The sequence below is a fragment of the Orcinus orca genome, chromosome 10 (genome assembly GCF_937001465.1).
Source record: "Orcinus orca chromosome 10, mOrcOrc1.1, whole genome shotgun sequence".
Classification (NCBI taxonomy): Eukaryota; Metazoa; Chordata; class Mammalia; order Artiodactyla; family Delphinidae; genus Orcinus; species Orcinus orca.
In genome coordinates, this window is record NC_064568.1 from 73,694,634 (window position 1) to 73,721,635 (window position 27,002).

General features: G+C 45.6%; 1 protein-coding gene across 1 annotated transcript; it reads right to left on the reverse strand.

Moving 5' to 3' along the window:
* Positions 1-1,071: 1,071 nt before the first annotated feature.
* On the reverse strand, positions 1,072-15,137 carry PRPH2 (peripherin 2). Its single transcript, XM_004267598.2, has 3 exons — positions 14,542-15,137; positions 4,410-4,656; positions 1,072-1,546 (listed from the first exon to the last, which is right to left on the reverse strand). The coding sequence occupies exons 1-3, from the start codon at positions 15,120-15,122 to the stop codon at positions 1,334-1,336; spliced, it is 1,041 nt and encodes a 346-aa protein (XP_004267646.2). The 5' UTR covers positions 15,123-15,137; the 3' UTR covers positions 1,072-1,333.
* Between the last annotated feature and the right edge of the window lie 11,865 nt (positions 15,138-27,002).

Genomic DNA, 27,002 nt, shown 5'->3' on the forward strand with positions numbered 1-27,002 from the left:
GCACTCCTGGGAGGGGAGAGCTCTGGGACCCTCATCAGAGGGGCTGACTCCCTCAGTGTTGTCCATGTGGGTCATTCCTTGGTCTCCACACTCAGAAGTCAAATTGAATTAAACCTGGGACCAAAATCTGACAGAATGTCCAAACATCTTTGATCTGGTCTTAAGCCTGAGAGAATTAGAGCCCCAGAACATACCCCAGGCAGCACCAGAAGTCTTATTTTTTCCACACTGAAAACTCCTAGGACAGCAGTGAAATCATTCCCTCCTTCCCCTGAAAGCTTCCTTTCTCTCTTTTTCCAGAAGGAAGTAAAAACTTCTTTTGCAGTTGCTAGCATGGGAAGATGAGCTGTCTCAAAGAATCTTCTTTAATGTGGAGGCATTCGGGAAATATCGTTTTGCAGGATGGGTATCTGGGGCAAGAAGCAGGACGAAGCTCGCAGAGGACTCTGTCCTCCACTGTAGACAGTGTTGTCCGTGGGGCCTGTCACGGCACCTGTGTGGGCGTCCCAGGAGGTGAGGCCTGGTCTCCAAAGGGTGGACTCTTGTCTGATTGTTGCTCCTCTTCCACAGAAGGGCAGCCGTCTAACCCAGTGCTTCCATAGATGAGCCAAAGGAGGTCACCTGGCAGTTTAGCCAGAACATGCCTACAACCCAACTCCCTCAGCCCGTGGCTCACTCCTGGCCAAGTGACTGAGGGCTTGTGAAGGTGACACAAAAGCTGTATTTTTGCTGAGGGACATAATCCCCTCTCTCTAAGTTCTCTTGCCTCATGATTGAGAATTCCTCTTTTGAGCCCTCAGTCCTCTGGAGAGACCATTACTCTTAGAAAAGTGTAACTGTCCCTCACCTTCTGTAATTACATAAAATGGCTGATGTGTCAATCTTCGCATTTGAAAAACATGACAGCGTAGCCAGTACATCTTTCAGACTCTTAAGCTTATGCATCAGGTGACACTTTGGATATAGAATGAAGCGACCCGGAGCTCAACGTGACAGCCAGCTCATAAAGAGGGAGCAGCCCTCAGGTGTAGCCAGTAGCCTCAGGGTGGAACTGAATTCCTGTGCCATGAGGAGTCATCCACTGAGAGGCCCCCCTGAGTCCACCGTGAGGGTGCGTCCTAGGGCAGTGAGCCTGAGTGGGACTCATTCACTCACACTTTGGACAGTCATTCAACGGAAGTTTTTAGAGACCCTGAATTTTAAATACACCATCCAGAAGAGTCTCTGTGAGACGGCCACCCTCCTTGGGAGATTCATATTGGATCAGGGGGTATCCGCGTTTCCTGGAGTCCACTACTTTTCAGTGTTCAGAGGGGAGGGGGTCCCATGACCGTCAGCCAGCCTCTGGGGCCTGGCCTGCATCCACACCCTCGGCTTCCACCTGGTTACCCTTGCCCAGCTTCTTCAGGCTCTCCAGAAAGGCCTTCCAGGTCTCCGGAATGCTCTTCTCCAGAAGCCAGCCCTCACTCTCGCACTCGGGGTCTTCGGGGTTGGCCATGCCTTCCAGCGCCGTGTGCAAGTAGCGCAGCCCGATGGTGATGGTCACCTGTGTGGGGAGAGGAGACTTAGAGGAGATCTGGGAGAAGTAGCTGGGGCAGGGGTTACCAGGAAACCATGGCAGCCACCAGCCTGCTCATCCTGGGAGCCCTTCAAACAAGGTACTGTTGGGGCTGGGTTGGCGAGGCTCTGCCCGCCCCAGCCAGGCCTGGGTGCTCGCGATCTGCCTGTGCTCCAGCCTCATCTCAGACCCCATTCTCCTCCCTTTCCAGTCACCCTGGGTTTCTTTGGATCCTGCCCACACCCAGCCTTTCTCCTCTCCAGTTTTACCATTTGCTGTTTTCTCTACTTAGAACATTATGGGTGCCCCTGCACCTGAATTCTCCCCTCTTTGCCCTCAGGTCTCCCCCTTCCTGGGGGCATTAATCCTGGGCTCCTTCTCTCTGTGTCCACCCCCACCCCCACCCCATTCCTGGCACGTTGCTAGGCACATAGCAGGTGCTCAGCATCGATTTGCTGGACAGAATTAGAAAGTCATCTCCTTTTCTGCAAACAATAGTGATATACGGTTCCCCTCTACTTGTGTTATTGTGATACTAGAGCATGAGTGGGTGATCTGTTTGGATTTGCTCACTGGAAGTCACTGCAGCAGACTCTGGTGCCAGAATGCCTGGGTTCAAACCTCAGCCCTGGCACTTAGCCAGCCGTGTGACCAGGAAACCTGAGTTTACTCATCTGGTTTGCAGATTTTCAGATGAAGTACCGCCTGCTCCATGGGCATGCTGTGATGCTTCCATATGTGTAGAGCATGGTACCTGGTGCACAGCAGGGATGAATAGGAATATCAGCTGTAGTTGGTTATTAGTGAGCATGGTAAGTACTGTTTCCACTTTTCTAACCCTGTATTGTGTTAGCCACTTGTTTCTACACAAATTCCTGGTTTGCTGTCTTACACTCTTCCTTTGATGGTATAGCAAACTCTGTGAGAGGCCTAGGCCCACTAATGGAGAACATCCGCCCCCTGAGGGCAGGGGTGGCCCTGATGCATCTTGTTCACCTGCTGTCCCAGCCCCTACAACAGCACCCAGTGGTGGTAGGGCCTCAGTAAACGTCTGTTGAATGAATGCTCTGGGAGCATTTTATAATTATAGCAGTAGATGATAATAGTAACGAATAGTTTTAGGTTATTGTTGACTGAAAGTTTAATAAGATATTTTTACAGTGGAAAGACTCACCTCCAGGAAGTCCTCCTGGTGTGCATGTACCCACTCTGATTCCTTCCTGCTTTCCTCAAGAAGGCCCCCTGTTGCACTATGAATTTTGTGCTAGGTAATGGTCCCTTTGGTTCATGAGTCTGATGTGGACTCATGGATTGTGAGACCCAGGAGGGCAAGGCTGAGGGCAGGATCTTATCAGCCCCCCTTGTGCCCATCACAGAGCTCTGCCCACTAAAAGACTCAGGGGAAAAGTGAAAGGGGATTAAAACTCCCTGTTCCCAGTGAACAGTTCCTCTCCTTAAGCGGTCACTAGGTTCCTGGAAAGGTGGGTAAACTGAGAGGCAGCCAATGGAACTCCATTTCCCCACTGACTTCATTTATCCTTTCAGTCTTCTTTTCATGTGTTTTCAAGGGATGCAAACTTCTAACCTTCTAGCAGTAAGCTTCTCTCCTTATTCTACCCACATATTCCCAAGACTCTGCCTCAAGGAGCTGGTGACTAATAAATCATCATGAATATGCTTGCGTTTGCCTTAATGTGAAAAGAAGGCCTTCCTCCCCATCTCACCCCCTCAACAGGCAGTACAGTTCTTCTGGTGTGATGTGGTAAGTTAGAAGTGGTGCGTCTCAGCTGAGAGCCCAGCTATGTGTGAATTTCCATAGCACTAAAGATTGACTTATTTAAGGGAACCTTTCAGTGAATCTTCTCTGATGGGCAAAGTTTCCCCACCTAATGTTTCTGGTTTTGTACATTTAGGTTTTGGAGTTTGGGTTTCTGCTGTCAGCTCAAAGCATGAGCCCATGAGTCACTCTCTGTGCCACCTTGGTTTACCCCTCGCTGACAGTGGGCTCTCGTTCAGCACCCAGGACAGCACCCAGCACTCGTAGGTTTTTGAGAAACTATTTCTTCAGTAAATGAATGAATGAGGGCTTGCTATATCCCAAGACCTGCAGCTACAGAGAGGAATTAAACCTAATAGATGAGATAAGATGAACCTACAAATAATTAGAATACCAGGTAAATTGCTACCAGAATCTCAAGAGAAGCACAAATCATTGACTGAACACTTTGATGTGCCTGTATCTCCTGTTGCCTCCCAATAGTTCCAAAGCTAAATGCTGGCAGCCCCCTATAACAGAGATGTTAAATAACTTTCCGAGTCCTTAGACTCAAAAAGTGGAGACACAGGATAAACCTCTGAAACATGCAAACTGAAAGAAGCCAGACCTAAAAGGTCACATACTATATGATTCCCTTTATATGAAATGTCCAGAATAGAGAAATCCACAAGGACAGAACACAGACTGGTGGTTGCCAGGGGCTTAGGGGGAGGGGAGGAGGGGGACTGACTGCTTAATGGGTATGAGGTTTTTTTTTAGGGGGCGATGGAAGTATTTTGGAACACGGTAGAGGTGGTAGTCACACAACATTGTGATTGTACCAAATGCCACCAAATTGTTCACTTTAAAATGGTTAATTTTATGTGCTGTGAATTTCAACTCAACGAATTCTTTTTTTTAAGTGATGGGACAGAAACAAAAAATAGAGGTGCTGGTATTCAAGCCTGGGCCTGCCTGCACGGCGGGCAGAGGGCTGGTTCCCAGGAGGGAGACCCAGGCCCAGCTCCACCCCATCAAATCCCAATGGGGCAGGTGGCTCCCTCTTGCCCTGCCCCCCACCAGCCCAGGGCCTACCTCAAAAAGCCAGACGAGGAGCGTCACAGCGCCCACGGAATTCATGAGGTTGCTGTAGTAGCTCAGCAGGGCGGCCCTGCAGCCGCGCACCCACAGGTTGAGTTCCTCCGTCTGGTGGTCATAGCTGTAGTGTGCAGAGTTGTTGGTGAGCTGGTACTGGATACAGGGCCGTGGCGAGCTGGGGTTGCAGCAGCTGAAGGGGACTCCATCCACCAGGTACCGCCCATCCACGTTGCTCTTGATGCGACTGGAGGAGAAACAGACGGCTTAAGACCAGCTTCTTGAACTTCTCACCAGGGGCCAGCTCCTCCCATCCCCTTCTGAAAATCTGGAATATTCATTCATTCATTTGCTGTCTTGAGAAATATTTACTGTACACCGACTATGCGCCAGCCACTGTTCTAGGTGCTGAAGATGGAGCAGTGACCCTAGAGAGCCAATGCCCCAGCCTTCCTGGAGCTTATGTTTAGAGGGTTAAGATAGATGATAAACCAAGAGGCAAGTAAATAAGGAACATACGTATTCTAGCCCTTGTGGAGCAATGGAGATTCAACAAAACCTAACAATGACATTTCAAGAATTCTGTGGACCTGCTGATCCTGAAACTGCCTGGCGTTTACATCCTGGAAGCCTCTGAGCAATCTTTGGTAAAACTAAGATCCAGAATGCTGTTCACCGTACTGATTTGCCAGAGGATGGCCTGTTAGAGATTCAGGATTTCTTCAAGGTCCTGGATAACTAGCGGTATAGATAGTAAAGAAGTCACAAGTTGGGGCATTTAGACAAGAGTGAGTCACACACATGAGAAACGTGTTCATTCTTTCATTGCCCATTGTTTTAACCTGACAGAATACAAGATCGACAAGAGCACTGTACTCCTGGCAATTATTAGGTGTGTTGGAACATGGATGTTGCACTGTAGACAACATTTAACACCAGTCTGTGGAGTACTGCATTGTAAACTGCAAAATAAAGATTTATTTTTTAAAAAAATCAACCACTCTGTGCTGCCAGGCCCTGGCATGCAATGATTTCTTGGGTCCGTGCCAAGCTGGTAGGAAGAGTAGCAGGACAGGTGGTGACTGTTGAGACAAGACTGCCTAGCATTCATGACCATCAGCTTCAGCACCCAGCCCCCTCCCCAACCTCATCTCCTCCTTACAGATCACTGGGGACCAAGGTCCCCTCTGGCCAGATCACTTCTGCTCAACAGATGTTTCCAGAAGGCCTGCTCTGTCCCTGGGCCTTTGCAGGAGCAGAGAATGGGTCTTTGCCCATGGCTTGCTCTCCATACACACTGACCTCTGCCCCCAGCTGGGTGGGAGCTCCGTACTCACCTGAAGGATGCAACTTGCACAACTTTTGCATCTCTCTACTTATACATATATTTGGTTAGAGCACACCATACATTCATGCAGGTTCAAAATTCAAAAGGGGCAGCCATCGTTATAATGAAAATTCACTCCCTCCCCATCAGGCAGGCTGGGTATGTTCCATCTGACCTGTTCGTGGTTACCCAGGCAACTTTACGTGTCAAAATTAATGGAGGGAATTCCCCGGCGGTCCAGTTGTTAGGACTCCGCACTTTCACTGCCAAGGACACAGGTTCAATCCCTGGTCAGGAAACTAAGATCCCACAAGGCACATGGCGCGGCCAAAAATTAAAAAAAAAAAAAAAATTCATGGAGCTGCACACTTAAGATTTGCACCCTTGACTGTGTACATGTTATCTTGAGTAAAAAAGGTTTTTTTTAAGTTGCACATGAACAGTGCATTACATAATAGCAGCAGACTTTTACAGCACAAGGATAGGGAACGTGTAATTGTTCATAATAGAAATTGTTTCCAACAATGTTCATTGAAATGGTAATTAATTATACTCTTTAAAAAAAAGATGTTCGTGTTCAACTTCTAAATAAAATACCCTCAATACAAAAAAGTCTCCCACTCATTCTTGTCCCTTGGCCCGCAAGTTCCCTCACTGTGGCCAGCTCTGTCTGTCCTTTCACAGAAGCTTCAAGCATGGATAAGCAAGCTCAGATTTTGCAGAGTTCTTATTCTTCCTGTATGTTTGTTTGTTTATCCGAATGGTAGCATTATATACACACTGTCTTGAATCATTTTTTTTCCCTTAGCCATACCTTAGAGATTTTTTTTTTTTTTTTTTTTTTTTTTTTGCAGTATGCGGGCCTCTCACTGCTGTGGCCTCTCCCGTTGTGGAGCACAGGCTCTGGACGCGCAGGCTCAGCGGCCATGGCTCACGGGCCTAGCCGCTCCATGGCATGTGGGATCTTCCCAGACCGGGGCACGAACCCGCGTCCCCTGCATCAGCAGGTGGACTCTCAACCACTGCGCCACCAGGGAAGCCCCCGCGAGATCTTTTTATATCTGTCAAATGGAGAGTGTTCTCCAGGTTTTAATGAGGTGCATGGTGTCCCCCTTGTGCAGATGGCCCATAGGGTACTATCCATTTCCTATTGATGGACATTTGGGATTTTCCCAGTGTCTTGTTATTTATTTTTTTCTTTTCTCTTTTTTAACTTATTTATTTATTTATTTAATTTTTGGCTGCATTGGGTCTTCGTTGCTGCGTGTGGGCTTTCTCGAGTTGTGGCGAGGGGGGGCTACTCTTCGTTGCGGTGCGTGGGCTTCTCATTGCGGTGGCTTCTCTTGCTGCGGAGCACGGGCTCTAGGCGCGCGGGCTTCAGTAGTTGCAACGTGTGGGCTCAGTAGATGTGGCGCACGGGCTTAGTTGCTCCGTGGCATGTGGGATCTTCCCGGGCCAGGGCTCAAACCCGTGTCCCCTGCATTGGCAGGGGGATTCTTAACCACTGTGCCACCAGGGAAGTCCCCCCAGTGACTTGTTAATACAAACATGGACATGGGTCATTTTGCATATTGGGAATATATCTAGAGGATCAATTCCTAGAAGAGGCATCTCTGAATCAAAGGGTCCACCTGTGATTGCACCCGAGCTCTGCCATATTTCTCCTCTCGGGGGTTGTACAGTCACACCCACACCAGCCACACCCACGTAAGTCCTGTTTTTGATCTTTGCCAACCTGACAGATGAAAAATAATATCTCAGAGTCGATCTGATTTCTGTTTTTCTCATTATAAGTGAAGTTAAGTATCTTTTGATGTGTTTAAGATCCATTTGTGGTTTCTTTTCAGTGAACTGTCTGCTGATCGGTATGATTAAGACCTGAGGAAGGCTCTGAAAAACGTGGCCTCCTTGGTTCCAGAACAGTCCTCGCCTGGGTTATGGCGACCATATTTCCACACACCCCGTAGTCCCTGCCCTCTGTTTCATGGTCAGAGCCCACTGCCCAGAGAACAGCTGGCCCTGGATGCACAGGTGGTCCAGGACCAGGACCACGATAAGAGCAGGACAGCCTGAGTTTACTCCTGGTTCATCCCTCTGGAAAAATTCCTTAACCTCGCCAGGCCTCAGGTTACTAATCTGTAAAATGGAGTTGACATTAAGAGTTGTATGAAGGGATCCACGTAAAGAGGCTAAGAAGGGTGCTTGGTACGTACTAAGTGTGTAAGACATGTGGACGCCTGGGCTAGGGCTGGGAAGGGTGACAGAGCAAGAGACTTCACGTGAGCTCTGTGTGTCGTCGGGGAGCAGCTGTGACAGTGGAACAGACCACATGACACCGCTGGGGAATAGTCTCTTGTGCGTGGGTGGTGTGGCCTCTGCCAGCTGTGGAGAAGAGTGCCTTCTGTGACCAAGACTGCAAGGGCAGGGACTTCCCTGGTGGCGCAGTGGTTAAGAATCCACCTGCCAATGCAGGGGACATGGGTTCGAGCCCTGGTCCAGGAAGATCCCACATGCCACGGAGCAACTAAGTCCATGCGCCACAACTACTGAGCCTGTGCTCTAGAGCCCATGAGCCACAACTACTGAGCCCGCGTGCCACAACTACTGAAGCCTGTGCGCCTAGAGCCCATGATCCTCAACAAAAGAAGCCACCGCAATGAGAAGCCCGCTCGCCACAACTAGAGAAAACCCACGCACAACAACGAAGACTCAATGCAGCCAAAAATGAATAAATATTTTTTTAAAATTAAAAAAAAAAAAAGACTGCAAGGGCAGAGCTCAATGCCAGCCTGAGGCAGGGGCTGTGAGACATTTGTCCAATGATGGGAGTGGCTGCTGCTGAAGCTCAACTGCACCGAGCGCCATGGGAGCAGCTCTCCCTGCACAGCCCCGCACAGCACCTGGTTCCGCTGGCTGGGGTGGTCCTGGGTGGTCCCAGTGGGAGGACTGGAGCAGAGGCCCTTCAGCTTGGGGCTCCCACCCCCTTCTGAGGGGCGAGCCAGCCCCACCCAGGACTGAGCAGACGTAGTCTCCTACCCCTAGGACCAACCCCAGCAGGCCTGGTCCCCAAATGCAAACACTGTTCGTCCCTCTTCCTGACCTGCAGGCTGTCCCTGGAGCCCGCTTCCATTTGCACAATGTCCCACCTGGGCCATTCCCAGTGTCCCTATGGAACGGAGTGGGTAGAGCACAGAGAGCTGGCCTTTGAGTCTCAAATATGCATTTGTGAGCTGTGGACCTGTGTGAGGTGCGAGAATCACACCCCCTCTCAGGGGCTGTGGGAGGTTTAAATGAGGCAGTAGGAGGATGCACTTGACACAGGCCCTATGAGAATGCTGGCTCTTCCCCACTCATGGCCATCTGGGGGGGACCCTACAACCCACCAGGCTGTTCTACAGAGGAGGAAGTGGGGCCCAGAGCAGGGCAGGGCCTCACACAAAGTTACACAGTAAGTGGAAGTCCAGCCCACAGCAGTTGCCCACCCCTCCCCTCAGAGTTTACTCAGAGCCTCTCAGGTCCTTCCTGCCTGTTGGCTTTTCTAGCTAAACTTCCTGGGAAAGTGTGAGTTCTCTCCCCTGTTCCCTGTCCCAGGAGCCCTTCCTTGTCCAGCATCATCTCTCCTATGCACTCTCCAGGTGTCCCTAAGGTGGGGTGAAGCCTACAGATCTGCCTCATACTCCCTGAGGCAGGGCTGTGTCTTCCCTCAGACTGGGGACCCTGAGGGTATGCCTGGCTTGGTGGACATTGGGGTTCCCCCAGACCCCCAGCCTAGGACCTCTTGGGGTCCCACATCTCTGAAACTAGCCCTCCCTCTCCATCAGAAGCATTGTCTTGTTGACTTAGCACTTGCCCTGGTTCCAACCACAGATTAAGGCTCCACTCACCCTCTTAAGACAAAGGCAGAGGAGAGCTGCTTAGGTGGTGAGCTGACTATTTATATCAGAGTATTTCCCAGGCTACAAATCTCTGCTCAGGGCTCACCAAGGCTTGTCAGGGTCTTAAGATAAGGCTTTCTTTTAGCCCACTCTCCCATAGCCAAGCTACATATGACTTGGGAGAATCGTCATGTTGGAGTTTTCCTGGAAAAAGCAACATAATTTAGTAGGTGAATCAATAAGGAAAGCCATATGGCAATGAGCAGAGGAGGGAGCCAGGAGTATAACTGATGATGTGTCAATCCCCAACCCGAATGCCAGCTGAGTGACACCTGTGGAATCTTGGCAACTCACTTGACTTCTTTCTGTGAGCCTCAGTTTTCTCACCTGAGAAATGACAATATAAGTCTCTGACGGGTGTGGTGGTGATTAATTGAGATAATACACGTAGAGCACCTGGTATACAACAAGTGCAGTATTAGTATTTCTTTGAAATACTAATAGTATTTCTTTTCTTTTTTGAGTAGTCACTGGATATAAAGAACTGCAGGTGGTGATGGAGGACACAAGAAGGAGGGGACCCAGCGCTGCCCTAAAGAAGCCCCAGTCTGAAGGGAGACACAGCACTGCTTTCAGGGAGAACCAATCCGACGGGAGATCTAGACAGCAACAGAGAGTCCTATCTTATCGGGAGAAATAGACCTGACCTGAGGGAGCCCCAGTCTGAGGAGAGACACAGCCCCGCCCTCAGGGAGCCCCAGTCTGAGGAGAGACACAGCCCTGCCCTCGGGGAGCCCCGATCTGAGGGGAGACGCGGCCCCGTCCTTGGGGAACCCAGGTCTGAGGGGAGACGCAGCCCTGCCCTCGGGGAGCCCCAGTCTGAAGGGAGACACAGCCCTGCCCTCAGGAATCTCCTAGGCCAAGGTCCAGAATTCTCTAGGTATCTATTAATTGTTTAGGAAGAGGGAACAGGTGTCATGGCCTGTGGGTTCCGTGGGAAGGACAGTAAAGTGAGAGCTTAGTGCCAGCTTCTTTCTCAGACTGAGGGCCCCAGGCCAGGCTTTCCTGGCTGACAGTTCCTTCAGGCTGACAGTGCCAAGACCCCTGAGCTGCTTCATGCTCTGCCTTTCACCCCAAGACACTGAAGCTCAGCTCATCCTGAAAACAGGAGGAAACTTTAAAGGAATTGTTATAAACTGGCTGAAGACCTCAGGTGCCTCCTGGTGTGATGCAGTAAGGTACCCATAGCAGCACCCTAGGGGGTGCTTTTGCCAAAACTGAACCTGAATCCAGCCACACCTCAGCCCTGACTACTGGTTTACAGGGAAATACAGAAGAACACGTTAGAAGACAGCAATGGGCTACAATGGCCCAACCCCAGAATGTGGGAAATTCTGCAGGACAAATGGCCGACTTCCTCCAAGACGCACATGGCATGGAAAGGTAACTATTTAGCGTAAGAGACTTAGGAGACCAAACAACCAAATGCAAAGTCTGGTTTAGATCCTGATTTGAATAAACCATCTGTAAAAGGCATCTTGAGACAATCAGAGAATATTGAACACAGGCTGGGTATTAGACGACGATAGTAATGTCAGTAGGCATTATTAATATTGTGCTTCTGTTAAAACAAAAAGGCAATAAAGCAAACCCTCTTTATCTGTTAGAAATTCCTCCTAAAGTGTTTACAGGTAAGAGGAAACAATGCCCTGGATTTGCTTCTTAATACTCAGAAGGGGGAAAATGTCATGGGGGAGCGAGGGTACATGGGGATTTGTTATAACCTCTCTACTTTTGTGAATGCATGAAATCTTCCATAATAAAAGTTGAAAATGAAAAAAAAAAAAAAGCAGCTCTGGTGGTTAAGAATCACAAATCTATATCCCGATGTCGTGCTCTGAAGGCTGAGTCACTGAGGGAGGCGGCATTCCTGGACTCCTCCCTCTGAGGGCCTCCCCCAGTTATAACAGAGTGTCCCCACCCACCCCCACCCCAGGACCACCAGGCTGGGGAGGGAGTGAGAAGAGAAACCCAGATGCAGGAGGATGGAGCACAGCATGGCTCCACGTGCCACAGACAACGGAAAGGCTGGGCGGGGGGGGGAGGGGGGCCTCATGATGATCTGAGACCCTGGCGCAGAAGGACCAGAATCCCATCACGATCCACAGGTGTTTGTCGAGGTTGTATCTTATCTGCCCACACCTTCCACTGTCCCTCTGGAGGAGGAAGAAGAGAGCAAGACAGAGAGAGGAAGAGGGAAGACCTGAGGCCCCTCCCCACTCCAACACCCCCCCCACCCCCGCTGTCGGAGAACAAGCACTCATCTAACGCCGAATCTGTATGAGGCAGAGTGGAAAGAGCAGAATCAAAACCTGGCGCTCCCTACAGTGGGATACCATCCCAAAAGAAGAAGGAATGGGTGCTGATGCCTGCTGCAACATGGATGATATTGGAAAACGGTATGCTAAACCAAAGAAGCCAGACCCCAAAGGACAGATATTATATGATTCCATTCAAATGAAATGTCCAGAACAGGGAAGCCTATAGAGACAGAAAGTAGAGTAGTGATGACTTGGGCCTGGGGGCAGGGGAGGCCGGAGTGAACACTGAAGGGTGCAGGGTTTCTCTGTGAGGTGGTGAACACATTCTAAAATCAACCTCAGTATTGGTTGCACAACTCTGTGAATGTACTAAAAACCGTTGAATTGCACACTTGAAATGGGTGAGTTGTATGGTGTGTGGAATATATCTCCATAAGGCTGGTTGGTTGGTTTTTCCAAAAATTTGCCCCACACCCCCAACCCCAGCTTGCCACTTCCTGCTAAGAGATTTTAGGAACATCCCTTAAGCTCTCTGAGGTTCAGATTTCTCATCCACAAAATAGAGATTAACAGTAAAAACAACAAAAATACAAACCCCCCAGGAGAGGTTTTGTGCACACCAAATAAGGGCCTTTTTCCTCCCCAAAGACCCAGCAACTTAGCAACAGGGCAGGCTGGGGTGGGGGTGGGGTGCGGTCAAAGGCTTGTAAATTCTTGTAAAAAAAAATCTTGAATTGTTCCCACCTGATCTCCATGTTTAGATCAGGAGCCTTCAGGAACCAGCTGTTGACCTTAAATATTCCCCTGAGAAATCTCCAGAAACCAGCCATCCCTCCATGCTTGTCCAAGCTCACAAGTGCCAGGCTCAGTTAGGATGCTCAGTTCCTCTTAATGTTGTGACCATATTTGTGTGTGTGTGTGTGTGTGTGTGTGTAGCAGAGAAAATTTTTTCCAAATCAATGGAGTTAAGATTGTTTCACACCAATAAGTTGGTATGGGGCATTGAGGTAATTTTGATCAAGTTTAATGTTTGCCTGAAAATTTGGATATGCCGACCATTGGGAGTGGAGCAGCCTGGAGCATTTCTCCACCCTGGGACAGAAGGGGATTTGGGGATCACAGAGAGATCTTGTAAGTCTCATCAAGGACTGACTCTGTGCGGAAGACGATCAAGGAAAATGACAGAGGAGAAGATGAGAAGCCCCTTCCCGTCCATCACAAAGGCTAGTTCTACCCTCAGCTTCTGCTTCCCCCACTCTCCCCATCCCCAGGAATCCTGCTTGTCCCTCTGGCTTCACACCCTCCTAGGGCAACTCATATAAATCATGCCACCTTGTGCTGTCCCTGCGGATCTGTCCCCTAGGAAGGGCAGAGTGGTTTACAAACCTCCTTGACAAGGGATTTGTAGCAGTAATCCCCACCCACAGAGAAAATACCATCCCAAGCAGTGACCTTCAGTCTGACTTCGCTTCCATCTGAGGAGCAGCTAAGCTAGCCATCTGGGGTTCACCGGTGGTGTCTGGGCTTCAACCATGTCCCGATGCCAGTGTGCCCAGCGCCCAGGGTGCATGTCCCCTTGGACTCACCAGCCTCACTCAGAGGATAAACCAGCTGGATGAACAATTGAAGCCCTAGCCTCAGGCAGGGAATGGGTAGAGTTGGACAGAAGGAAGAGGTGAGGGAGAGCCACTGGCTCTGGACAGGCTGACCTTTCCCTGGAAAACGACTCAAGACCCGCAATGGTGGGTCTCTGGGAAGGGGTATGCTGGGATCAGCACAAAGGGTGAGATTCTCTTTCTCACCAACACCTCCCTACATCCGCCGCTCAGGATTTTATTTTTACACATGCCAAGAACACTTTAGAAACACTTTATCGAGTTGCACTATCATGATTTAAGTAGTAAACACCAGCAGGCATTTATTGAGCGCCTGTTGTACGCCAGGCTCTAGACAGAGCTAGGAGGTGACCTCCAAAGTTGTGTATTCTGGTGCCTTCCTTTAAAAGATGGGCAAGCAAAGGCCCAGGGCATCAAATGACTTACCCAAGATCACCATCTAATTAACAACAGAGACAAAACTACAGCCTAGACCCCCTGACTGCCCCATCCTCTGCTCTTTCCACCGTATCCAAGGACAAACACCTTGAGAATGGTTGCTCAGGGTGGAAAGGTTGGAAAACAAGGGAACCAACCCGGAAATTTATGCTTTTAGGACCGAATGCACTCACTTTGAGTGAATGAGACAAGCAGCCAGATGAAGTCTCGGTATATGTGATCCATGAATTCCCTCCTCCCGAATGAAGCAGACACACGGTCCTGGCTGGGTCTCCCCCTGGTGACCCCCATTCAAATAGTTTCTATAACTTGACACTTTCCTCCCATCTTAGCCAAACATTAGGTTGAACCATATGAAGTTGCTATTTTTATCGCTCAAAAATGATAGAATATTAACAATTCCATATGGTCCAACCCAATACACCCTCACACGCAGTAATAAGTTGTGCACACAGAGCACCCAATGGGGAGGAAAAGGCACTGGACAGGGGGAGTCACAGGCTCGTGTCTCCGTGTCCCCATATCATTCTGACCCCAGGACTGGAGGCTACTCACTCTTTGACTTCTTTGGAGGAAAAGTCCAGATAGCGGTTGCTGATCCACTGAATCTCAAACCAGTCCCGAAAGCCGTTGTTGCCACAGCACTTGAACTCAATTTGCAGCGTGTCGATGGTCTTCTTCATGAAACACCTGCCTGGGGTGTCCGTGTCCCGGTAGAACTTCATGCCATTCTTGAGCCCGTGAGCCAGCGTGCTCTCCAGGGAGCCCCGCAGGAGGAAGCAGCAGAGGGCCACCAGGAAAAGGACAATGTTGAAGAGGACACACACGGCCAGGTATGGCTTCAGCCAGGGCTTCCACTTGGCGTACTTGACAGGGTCCAAGGCGTCATAGCAGATTTTACCCGCCAGAGAATTGAAGACACAGGACAGCACCCCCATCCCTATCAAGGAATTGGGCACAAAATGGCTCTCGGAATTGTCCATCATATCGCTCCGCTTCCTGAGTTCAATCTTTAGGAACAGCCCTAAGCTGAAGATGATGATACCAGCCAACACGGAGAGCCAGTTCATGAGCCAGAGCCCTTGGGCCAACTTGACCCGCTTCTTCTGGTCAAATTTGACTTTCAGCAAAGCCATACTTGCAGAGTGCAGTCCAGGCAGCCTCTCACTCCTGACCTCAGTAAGCCCGGAGCCTGAAGACTCAGGGCCTTGGGAAGGGTGCAGATGGCCCAAGCTGCAGGGAGCTGCTCTGGGGGCTGCCCATGCTGCGTCCCCTAGCCTGGGACCCCTGTAAACTCACTAGTGGGAGCAGGGGCCTCAGAGTCACAGCTCATGAAGGGGCCAGTCCTCCGCGTGTCGTTTCTGCAGCTCCCTTCCCGGCAGAGGAGGGACAGACTGAAGGCTGCAGATTAAAAGTGGGATCCACAAGACATCTTGCTAATCTCTTTAGCCAGGTTCATCCCATTAGATAAAGCCGTGCGAGTTTCAGAACATGGTCAAGAGGAGCCTCCCTGGACACCCTGGAGCAGAGAGCTCTGGGTTCAGCTTGAAGAATCAGGAGTAAAAAAGACAAGACTAAAAAAAAAAAAAAAAAAAAGACAAGACTGGGCTTCCCTGGTGGCGCAGTGGTTGGGAGTCCGCCTGCCGGTGCGGGGGATGCAGGTTTGTGCCCCGGTCCGGGAGGATCCCACATGCCATGGAGCGGCTGGGCCCGTGAGCCATGGCTGCTGGTCCGGAGCCTGTGCTCCGCAGCGGGGGAGGCCGCAGGGGTGAGAGGCCCGCGTACCGCGAAAACAAAACAAAACAAAAAGACAAGACTGGCCAGAGAAATGGGCTTTATCTGGAGGTCTGGCTCAGATCACATCATGTGTCTCCCCAGAGCATGTTTCTGGGCCAAACTCCTTCAAAATTTAAAACTTTCTAATGGGACAAAAGACATCATTATCCAAGTTGAAAAACAAATGACAGATTGTGAGAAAACATTTGCAACATGTAAAAAAAAGAATGAATAAGCAAAAAAAGAAAAAAAAAATTAACTGCCACAGTTCCACATCAAAAAAAAAAAAAAATCATCAACTGGAAAAGCAGGCAAAGGAAAGGAACAGGTGATTTATAACAAGCGAACCTGGAAAGTCCAAGGATCTGGAAAACTTGTCAATCTGAGTAGGACAAAAGGCAATGCAATTAAAACAATAATAAAAGACCAAACTTGCACATCTGTCAAAATTCTGTCACCAATATAAACAAAGGTAGTAGAAATGAGATATACATTCTTGATGAGTCTGTAAATTTATTACTATTTTTAATTTATTTCTTGGAGTAGTTTCAGGTTTACAAAAAAAATTGAACAGAAAGTACAGAGCGTTCCTAAATACTGCTTTCCCCCAACCAGTTTCCCTATAATTAACATCTTGCCCTTATGTGATACATTTATTACAATTGATGAATCAATTTTGATACATTATTAACTAAAGCTCATAGTTTACATTAGGGTTAACTCTTTGTGTTGCACGGTTCTATGGGTTTTGCCAAATGCATAATGTCACGTTTCCACCATTATATCATATAGTATCATACAGAATATTCTCACTGCTCTAGTAACCCCTGTGTTCCACCTGTTCATTCCTCCTCCCCTCCCTGCCCAATCCCAGGCAGCCACTGTCTCTCCCCTCCCTGCCCAATCCCAGGCAGCCATTGTCTTTTCCGTGTCATATTGTTGGAATCGTACAGCATATAACCTTTTCAGGCTGGTTTCTTTCCCTTTGCAATATGCACTTAATGTTTCTCCGTGTCTTTTTGTGGCTTGATAGCTCATTTCTATTTATCGCTGAATAACATTCCATTAATGTGAATGTACCATTGTGTGTTTATCAATTCACCTATTAAAGGTCATCCTGATTGCTTCCAATTTGGGGCAATTATAAATGAAGCTGCTACCAGAACTCTACTATGGAGGTTTTTGTGTGAACATAAGTTTTCAACTCATTTGGGTAAATACCTAGGAGTGCAATTGCTGGATCATATGGTGAGATTATGTTTAGCTTTGTAAAAACCTGCCAAACTATCTTCCAAAGTGGCTGTATTATTTTGCATTCCCACTAGCAATGAATGAGAGTTCCTGTTGCTCTACGCCCTAGCCAGCATTTGGTATTGTTAGTGCTCTGGATTTTAGCCATTTTAGTAAGTGTGTAGTGGCATCTCACTTGTTTTAATTTGCATTTCCCTAATGGCATACGTTGCAGAGCATCTTTTCATATGCTTATGTGCCATCTGTGTATCTTCTTTGGTGAGATGTCTGTCCAGCACTTTTGCCCACTTTTTAATTGGATTATTTTCTTTCGATTATAAGTTTTTACAGCCTTTTGGGAGAGTGATTTATCTATCTCTATTAAAATTTAAAATGCACATTGCCAGTGATCCAGCAATTCCACTTCTCAGAACAGCCTGTGTATAACCAGAAGCCGTTTTAAGAAGAAACCGATCCTGTCCTCAAATTCATGTCCACCAAATACCAAGGAAGTCTTCATGATTAGAATAAGAGGCCCATGAGCTCAAGGCAGTAAGAGGGTCAAATCTCCAACCTGGAATCTCCTTTCTTCCCTATGTGTTTGTTGGGTTCCACTAGATTCACCACCTACACACTCCTCTTTAAGATCTCCAAATCACTAAGTAAAATCGAAGGAGTATTTCTCCACATATAGAGGAGGTGTGAGAACAAAGCAACGGGACCTGATTTTTTTGTCCTCCAGCATAGTCACCTCGGAAAACAAAACACGTATTCCATTGCTGGACCCAAGTCTAAACTCCAATTTGAGAGTGATTTCCAAGGCCAGGTTCTGAGCCATTTGGGGAAATCAGTCTTGTTATTTTATTGTCAGACCACATTTGAGTCAAAAACAATATTACCCAGAATGATCACTCTTCTAACAGCCAAGATTCAGCTTCTAAGTAGCTTTGGACCTTCAAAGGATTTCAACTCTTCATCATCAGAGACATCGAATAGAATGTGCTGCAGTTTCTGAAGTTCCCCCTCCCCCCAAGAGAGGACGTTCAGACAACCAGAAGTACGACCAGATTTGTACCTCATATACACAGAATCTGAGGACAACTGTCCCAAGAGAAAAGAGACATGAATGAGTGTGAAGCTGTCTCAGAGAATCTCTTAGGAGCACACATGCATGTGAGACAATCAGAGGGAAGGAGAAGACAGATTTGCTGTAGAAAACAGAAACAAAAGTTAAAAATAGTTCTACAGGGATAAACCAATTAGTCAACGACCTCTTTCTCCTCAAATGACCCAGAGGCAGGGTTGAGTCTATGGCAAGTCTGTGGATGCTCCCTGGTGGCCAAAAATATAATGACTTCAGTGGATGGGAAAGGGAGATTTCACCTCTCAGGCTAGCATCTCTGAGGATGTTAAATTATGTAGAAAGGCAAAAGAGAAAGACCAGACACATCAGAAATGTCCCTGGCCAAACTTTTCAAGTAGGAAGCAAGGCAGGATACGCTGAGGAACGAGCCAAGAAAAACAGACTGCAGAGGAAGGAATAATACATCCCTGCTGGAGGATGGGGAAAGCTGGCTACCTCCCCTGCTGGACCAATGGATGTAAGTCTTGACGCTATAAATCTATTACAAAGATAATAGAATAGGTTAATTGAATTAGGGGTGATTAGTTTTTCTTCCTTAGAATTTCCTTTCATGTTATTATAATAATGGAATGAAAATAATGAAATTGTACATTTAAAACAAAAAAATAAAGGAACCCAAGAGATCATCTCTCTGGACTTCCCACCCAAGGAAGAATGAGGCACAGGTTGGCTCTTTGAATAATTAACCGACTCTTGCTTTCTTAACCTCTCTCCCTTGTCATCCTGACTTCTCTTTACTCTTTTTCCTTCTTCCTTCCTTCCTTCCTCCCTCCCTCCCTCCTTCCCTCCCTCCCTCTTTCTTTCCTTCTTTCTTTCTTTCTTTCTTTTTCTTTCTTTCTTTCTTCCTTTCTTTTTCTTTCTTTCTTTCTTTCTTCTTTCTTTCCTTCATTCTTTCTTCCTTTCCTCTTGTTAAATATATTATACATAAAGAGCATAAAGAATAATGCTCATTAAATAAATAAAGGAAGGAACTGCAAAGCAACAAAAACCTTTTCTCATGAATTTTTGCCCTCCCTCTTTCAGGTATAGTCCTGGTTACTCCTCAGAATGAAGATCAAACAGAGCCATTAGAACCAGTTTAAAATGGAAAATTCCATAATGAACACAAACAAGGTCAAGATCAACACATAAGAACAAACAAATCAAGATCATAAGGACTGTTTATGAAAGAATATTTCAGAAAGAGTTAAAGAGCAAGAAAATATTCCTCTGAGTGTCCCTCTGCAACAGCCAGCTAACCCAAAAGCTTGACCTGGAGCTGGCTTGCAGATATAATATCCCCGAGCTTTACAGCCAAAATGTAAACATCTCCAAGATAGCAGAGGAGTGCAGTGTTCCTCCCACAGGAGCCAATCTGAGTGGAAGAGTGAGATTACACCACTTGATATCACTTGACACATATTTAATTGTTTGCTGAATTTAGACTAAAGCAGGAAGAAGACAGAAGTGACAATAGTAACTAAACAGGTTCGTTTTTATGTATCTCAAAGGAGAGTATAAGCATTTGGAAAATAGTCATCTTAAGGAACCAATTATATACAATCTTTGACTAATTAAAATTAATATGAGTAAAAAAAAGTATAATGCTCAAATGAACATTCCCCCTCCCCCATATTCCCTCCCCCAGCATAAAAAATAGAATATCACCAGCCCCATGGAGCAACCTGGGTGCCCCTCCTTCCGTACTCCCAGAGGTAACCTAACTTTGGTAATTATTCTTCTCTTGATTTTCTTTAGTACCTATGCATGTGTGCTTCAACAATATATTGTTTAGTTTTGCATGATTTTGAACTTGCCATAAATAAAATCATATGGTAAGTATTCTTTTTGCTTTGTATTTTTCACCCAAACATTACTTTTAAATCTTTTGTACATACAGGAAAGCCCACATATCATAAATGTACAATCAGCAGTAAAATTTTATTTTGAATTTCACTGATATTAATACACACAGCTATAGTTCATTAATTTTTAATCTTTAAATATAATTTTTATGTAAGTTTCAAGTGTACAGCATTATAATTCAACATCTGTATATACTACAAAGAGGTCGCTACAAAGTAGTCTATATAAACTACAAGTCTAGTTACCATCTGTCACCATACAGTTGACCCCCTTTTCCCATTTCACCTACACCCAACCCAGTTCTTTTCTGTTAACCACTAATCTGATCTCTATATCTGTGTTTGTTGGTTTGCTCTTTTTTTAATATATATTCCACATATGAGTCAAATAACACAGTATTTGTCTTTCTCTGATTTATTTCACTTGGCATAATACTGTCAAGGTTCATCCTATTGTCACAAATGGCAGGATTTCATTCTTTTTTATGGCTGAGTAGTGTTCCATTGTGTATATATACCACATCTTCTTTATCCGTTCCTCCACTGATGGACACTTAGGTTGTTTCCATATCTCGGCTATTGTAAATAAAGCTGCAATGAACATTGGGGTGCAATATATCTTTTCAAATTAGTGTTTTTGTGTTCTTGGATAAATACCCAGAAGTGGAATAGCTGGGTCATATGGTGGTTCTATTCTTAATTTTTTTTGAGGAATCTCCATACTGTTTTCCAGAGTGGCTGCACCAATTTATAGTCCCACTAACAGTGTATGAGTGTTCCCTTTTCTCCACATCTTCTCCAACATTTGTTATTTCTTATCTTTTCAATAACAGCCATTCTAACAGGTATGGGGTGCTATCTCACTGTGGTTTTGATTTGCACTTCCCTAATAATTAGTAATGTTGAACATCTTTTCATGTGCCTGTTGGCCATCTGTATGTCTTCTTTGGAAAAATGTCTGTTCAGATCCTCTGCCCACTTTTAACTGGCATGTTTGGGGGTTTTGTTGTTGAGATGTATGAGTTCTTTATATATTTTAGATATTAACCCTTTATCAGATATATGGTTTGCAAATATTTTCTCCCACTCAGTAGGTTGCCTTTTTGTTTTGATGATGGGTTCCTTTGCTGTGCAGGAGCTTTTTAGTTTGATGTAGTCCTATGTGTTTACTTTTGCTTTGGTTTCCCTTGCCTTTGGAGTCAGATCCACAAAAACTTCACTAAGACAGATGTTGGTGAGGTTACTGCCTATTTTTTCTTCTGAGAATTTTATGGTTTCAGGTCTTACATTTAATCCATTTTGAGTTAATTTTTGTGTATGGTGGAAGATAGGGGTCCAGTTTCATTCTTTTGCATGTGGCTGTACATTTTTCCCAACACCATTTATTAAAGAGACCATTCTTTCTCCATTGTGTTATTTGCTCCTTTGTCATAAATTAATTGTCCATATAAATGTGAGTTTCTTTCTGGTCTCTCAATTCTGTTCCATTGATTTGTGTGTTTGTTTTAGTGCTAGTACCATACTGTTTTTATTACTGTAGCTTTGTAGTATAGTTTAAAATCAGGGAGTGTGATAACTCCAGCTTCGTACTTCTTTCTCAATATTGCTTGGCTACTCAGGATCTTTTGTGGTTCCATACAAATTTTAGAATTATTTGTTCTATTTCTGTGAAATATGCCATTGGAATTTTGATAGGATGCATTGAATCTTAAATATAATTTTTGATATAAAGAATATATGTAACATAAGTTATAAATCATCATAATAAATTAAATATTCACTCATCACACAACTCGAATATCACACGTAACTTGTATCAATATATATGATTCTTCTCATCACATTCTCCTCTGTTCTAGACTCATTGAGTCCCTTCCAAATTCATATGTGGAAGCCCAATGTGACTGTATTTAGAGATAGGACCTATAAGGAGGTAATTAAAGTCAAATGAAGTCATAAGGATGGGGCTGTAATCCGAGAGGACTGGTGTCCTTATAAGAAGAGGAGGAGAGGTAATTCCCTGGCAGTCCAGTGGTTAGGACTCTACGCTTTCACTTCTGTGGGCGTGGGTGCTAAGATCCCACAAGCCTCTCAGCCAAAAACAAGGGTGGGGCGGGGGAGAGACCAGGGCTCTCTCTCGGCTCACAGGCACTGAGGAAAGGACATAGCAAGAGGACATGTGAGGGCATAGCAAGAAAGCAGGAAGAGAGTTCTCGCCAGAAAACCAAATCAGCCACTACCTTGATTTTGGACTTGCTGCCTCTAGAACTGTGAGAAAATAAATGTCTGTTGTTTAAGCCACAGTCTGTGTCATTTTGTTATGGCGCCTGAGCTGACTAATACACCTTCCCTCCCACTCAAGATGTAGCCATTATTCTAAATACCTTAGCTTTTCCTTTTCATATAAAAAGCATGTAGTGTTTCCCTACATATATATATTTTTTTGCTTGTTTTTGAGATTTACAAAATTGTATCATAGTCTCCGGTATCTTTTTTTATCCAACATTATGTGTTAAGATTCATGCATGTTGCTGCATGCAGCTTCAGTTTATTATCATATGTTGATCATAACACGTATGATCTATTCTCCTGTAGGTGGATACAGAGATGATTTCTAATGTTGTTTTTTTTGTGGTACACGGGCCTCTCAGTGTTGTGGCCTCTCCCGTTGCGGAGCACAGGCCCCGGACGCACAGGCCCAGCGGCCACGGCTCACGGGCCCAGCCGCTCTGCAGCACGTGGGATCCTCCCAGACCGGGGCATGAACCCATGTCCCCTGCATCGGCAGGCGGACTCTCAACCACTGCGCCACCAGGGAAGCCCTAATGTTTATTTTTTAATGATTTCTAGTGTTGCTTTTATGAACAGAACTGCTCTCAACATTCTGTACCTGTCTCCCACTGAGCAGAAGTTTCTCTGGGGTGTAGCCAAAAGAGGGGAACTGCTGAGAAGTAGGGTATATGAATCTTCACCTTTATGGAGTGATGCCACATATTATCTAAAGTGATCAAGCCAACTTCTACTCCCACTTGCAGTGAATATTTATCATCCACAATTTCTCCAACTATTACTATTGAGTCAAGACTTCTTAATTTTTTGTTTTCCCTGTTTCGACTGTGGTCTTAATTTGCATTTCCCTGGTTACTAATGAGTTTGTGTACATTGTCATAAATTTACTTGCCATTTGTGTTTCCTCTGCAAAACGTATGTTCTTGTCTTTTGCCCGTTTTTCATATCAGTAGTTAACATTTTTCTGATTGACTTCCTTATATTTTCCATATAATATTTCTTTGGTGTTTATATGTGTTGCAATGATTTTCTCCCAATTTGTGACTTGACTTTTCACTTTCTTTATGGCATCTTTTGAAGATCAGAAGTACTTACTGATATAGTAGAATTTTTCAATCTTTTCCTAGTGCTTGTTTAAGAAATTATTCCTTACCCCATACATAGAAACAAAGGTACTATCCTCCATTGCCTCCTAAAATTTTATACTTTTTCTCTCTTTAAGATTTGAGTGGGCTTCCCTGGTGGCGCAGTGGTTGGGGGTCCGCCTGCCGATGCAGGGGACGCGGGTTCGTGCCCCGGTCCGGGAGGATCCCACATGCCGCGGGGCGGCTGGGCCCGTGAGCCGTGGCCGCTGAGCCTGCGCGTCCGGAGCCTGTGCTCCGCAACAGGAGAGGCCACAACAGTGAGAGGCCCGCATACCGCAAAAAAAAAAAAAAAAAAAAAAGATTTGAGTGTATCCGGAGTAGATTTGTGTGTATGGTGTGATGAAGGAATATGATTTAATTTTCTTCCATATGCATAACCAGTTGTCCCAGCATACAGTTCATTGAATAATCTCTCCTTTTCCCAATAGTCTTAACTGCCCAGTCGTGAACTAGTTTTCCATACGTGCATGGATCTATTTTTCAGTTCCCTATTCTGTCCCATTAGTCACTTTGTATATTCCTGTGCCATCATCATTTTGCTCTAATTAAATAAGTCTTGCGAGTTCCCTGGTGGCCTAGTGGTTAGGATGCTGGGCTTTCGCTGTCATAGGCCTGGGTTCGATCCATAGTCAGGGAACTAAGATCTCGCAAGCCTCACGGAGTGGCCAAAAAAAAAAAAAAAAAGGTCTTCATATTTGATTAGGCAACACACTCACACATACACACACACCTTTTCCTTTTTCATCAAGAATATCTTGGATGTTTATTGCTAATATATAAAAATGTGATGCTCTTATTAGCACTAATAATTGCTCTATAGATTATTTTGGAATTTTTATGCTTATGATCATATAATACACACGGAGTAAGTTTTGTTACATTCTTTTAAGTCCTTATAACTTTCAAATTTTCTCTCTCTTTTTAAAAAATTGATTTCTAACTCAGTTGCATTGTAGTAAAATGATGTAACAATACCAAACCTAGAAAAAAATTTTGAGGTTTGCTTTATGGCCTTGTTTGTAGCCAATTGTCATGTGGTCAATATTCCATGTGTGTTTGAAAAGAATGTGTGTCTTATATAATAGTTGGATGCAATGCTCTTGTTAAAAACTGTTAATGTTGTTTAAATCTTTCATGTTATATTTGAATTTTGTCTACTTATCTGTTAATTACTGAGAGAAGGTTAAAATCCTCCCAGTTGACAATGAATTTGTTGTTTGCTCTTTGCTATTTTGCCAAATTTTGTTTTATACATTTTGAAGCTCTGTAATGGGGCATACAAGCTTAGACCTATTATATCTTCCTGTGAATTGAGCCTTTTTCATCTTATAGGGACCTTTTTTATCCCTAGTAAAGTTATTCTTTACAGTCTGTGTTTTCTGATATTAATAGATCTGTACCAGCTTTCTTTAAAAGTATTTGCCTGATAATTTTTAGCCTTTCACTTTCAACACTTCTCAGTCCATATGTTTAAATCTATCTCTTGAAAACAGTATATAGTTGATTTTTAAAATGCAGACTGACAATCTGTGTTTTAAGTGGAAGCCTTATTCTATTTGCATTTCCTGTGATTACTGATGTATTTGGATTTATTTCTACCAAACTTATTTAGTGTTTTTTCATTGTCCAACTTTTTCTATGCTTCTCTTTTTTCTTCTTCCCTTTATTTTGACTTCTTTAGGATTGGTTAAGGTGTTCTTCCTCATTTAACTTTTCCCTTTTTACCGGTTACAAGTTATACACTTTATTACTATGTTTTAAATAATTATCCTGGAAATTTTTTCATGTGTATTTAATAAAGTCTAAACTTAGTAAGTATATTTTCCTTCCTTTAGGATAATACAAGGGTCTTAGAACATGTTTTTAAAGATTAGTGACGCATTGGCAGAATTTTTTTTTAATACAGTAGTTGTTTTTATTTATTTACTTATTTTTGGCTGCGTCGGGTCTTGGTTGCGGCAGGTGGGAACTTTCGTTGGGGTGCGGTCGGGGTCCTCGTGTGGCGCACAGGCTTAATTGCCCCACGTTCCCGGACCAGGGATCCAACCTGCCTCCCCCGCATTGGAAGTCGGATTCTTCTTTTTTTTTTTGCAGTACGCGGACCTCTCACTGTTGTGGCCTCTCCCGTTGCGGAGCACAGGCTCCGGACGCGCAGGCTCAGCGGCCATGGCTCACGGGCCCAGCCGCTCCGCGGCATGTGGGATCTTCCCGGACCAGGGCATGAACCCATGTCGCCTGCATCGGCAGGCGGACTCTCAACCGCTGCGCCACCAGGGAAGCCCGGAAGTCGGATTCTTAACCGCTGGACCACCAGGGAAGTCCTTTGTTATACTTCTTAATCCCCTCCCCACCTTCCCTTTCCCCACTGGTAACCACTAGTTTGTTCTCTGTATCTATGAGTCACAAGCAGCACTTTTTATTAAGCCCCCTGGGGACATATCCCAGTCAGTAGGAGCTACTGTACTGAACAAGTTAATTTGTTCCTTATCGTCAGTTACAAGTCAAGCCACTTCAGGTCTCACCCATATTTCCAGCGCTGGAAACACATTTCCTATCATAAAAATGCCAAAATTGAAGATGAAAAGAAATAAAAGTAAAATATGAATATACAGCAAACATAAACTAAGTATGTATAAGGTCAAAAAGCTGTTGTTGATATTTTTTTTTGTTTTTTTTGGTTTTTTTGCTGTACGCGGGCCTCTCACTGTTGTGGCCTCTCCCGTTGCGGAGCAACAGGCTCCGGACGCGCAGGCTCAGCGGCCATGGCTCACGGGCACAGCCGCTCCGCGGCATGTGGGATCTTCCCGGACCGGGGCATGAACCCATGTCCCCTGCATCGGCAGGCGGACTCTCAACCACTGCGCCACCAGGGAAGCCCTTGATATTCTTTTTGAGGAAAATTTGTGCACAAGTTGGGTTTGCTAATGTTTCGTAAACTGCAGCTTCAATGAAATGTTCTTGGTGAATGTCCATAAGCCTTCTCATTACTCAGGGACCTTAAAACTCTTTCAACGTTCCAGGCATCTTTCTTGGAAATTTCCATAACCAATGAGATGTGTGTGAATGCCTCTCCCCCTCTCCTCCCTCCTCCATTTCCTTGTCTTCAAAGATTACAGCTAACTTTTGTGTAAGTCTCGGTACGTTTGTATTGGCACTGGAAGCTTCCCTTTTTCCTTTCCTGTAGAGGTCATTCTTTGGTCTTTCTGAGAAGTTATTCCTTTTTCTTTTTTAATTTTATTTTTTATTTTTGGCTGCGTTGGGTCTTCATTGCTGCGCGTGGGCTTTCTCTAGTTGTGGGGCTACCCTTCATTGCAGTGTGCGGGCTTCTCATTGCCGTGGCCTCTCTTGTTGTGGAGTACGGGCCCTGGGGGCTCAGGCTTCAGTAGTTGTGCCACGCAGGCTCAGTAGTTGTGACTTGCAGGCTCTCGAGCTCAGGCTCAGTAGTTGTGGCGCACGGGCTTAGTTGCTCTGCAGCATGTGGAATCTTCCCAGACCAGGGATCAAACCCATGTCCCCTGCATTGGCAGGCAGATTCTTAACCACTGCACCACCAGGGAAGTCCCAAGAAGTTTTTCCTTTGATGTCTTA

What these genes read in the sequence shown, in the direction of transcription:
- PRPH2 (XM_004267598.2), bottom strand. Translation starts at nt 15,122, where the DNA reads ATGGCTTTGCTGAAAGTCAAATTTGACCAGAAGAAGCGGGTCAAGTTG. An exon ending in TCCTCCAAAGAAGTCAAAGA is followed by an intron (nt 4,657 to 14,541) that starts GTGAGTAGCCTC and finishes TTTCTCCTCCAG; the next exon opens with TCGCATCAAGAGCAACGTGG. An exon ending in TCCTCGTCTGGCTTTTTGAG is followed by an intron (nt 1,547 to 4,409) that starts GTAGGCCCTGGG and finishes CTCCCCACACAG; the next exon opens with GTGACCATCACCATCGGGCT.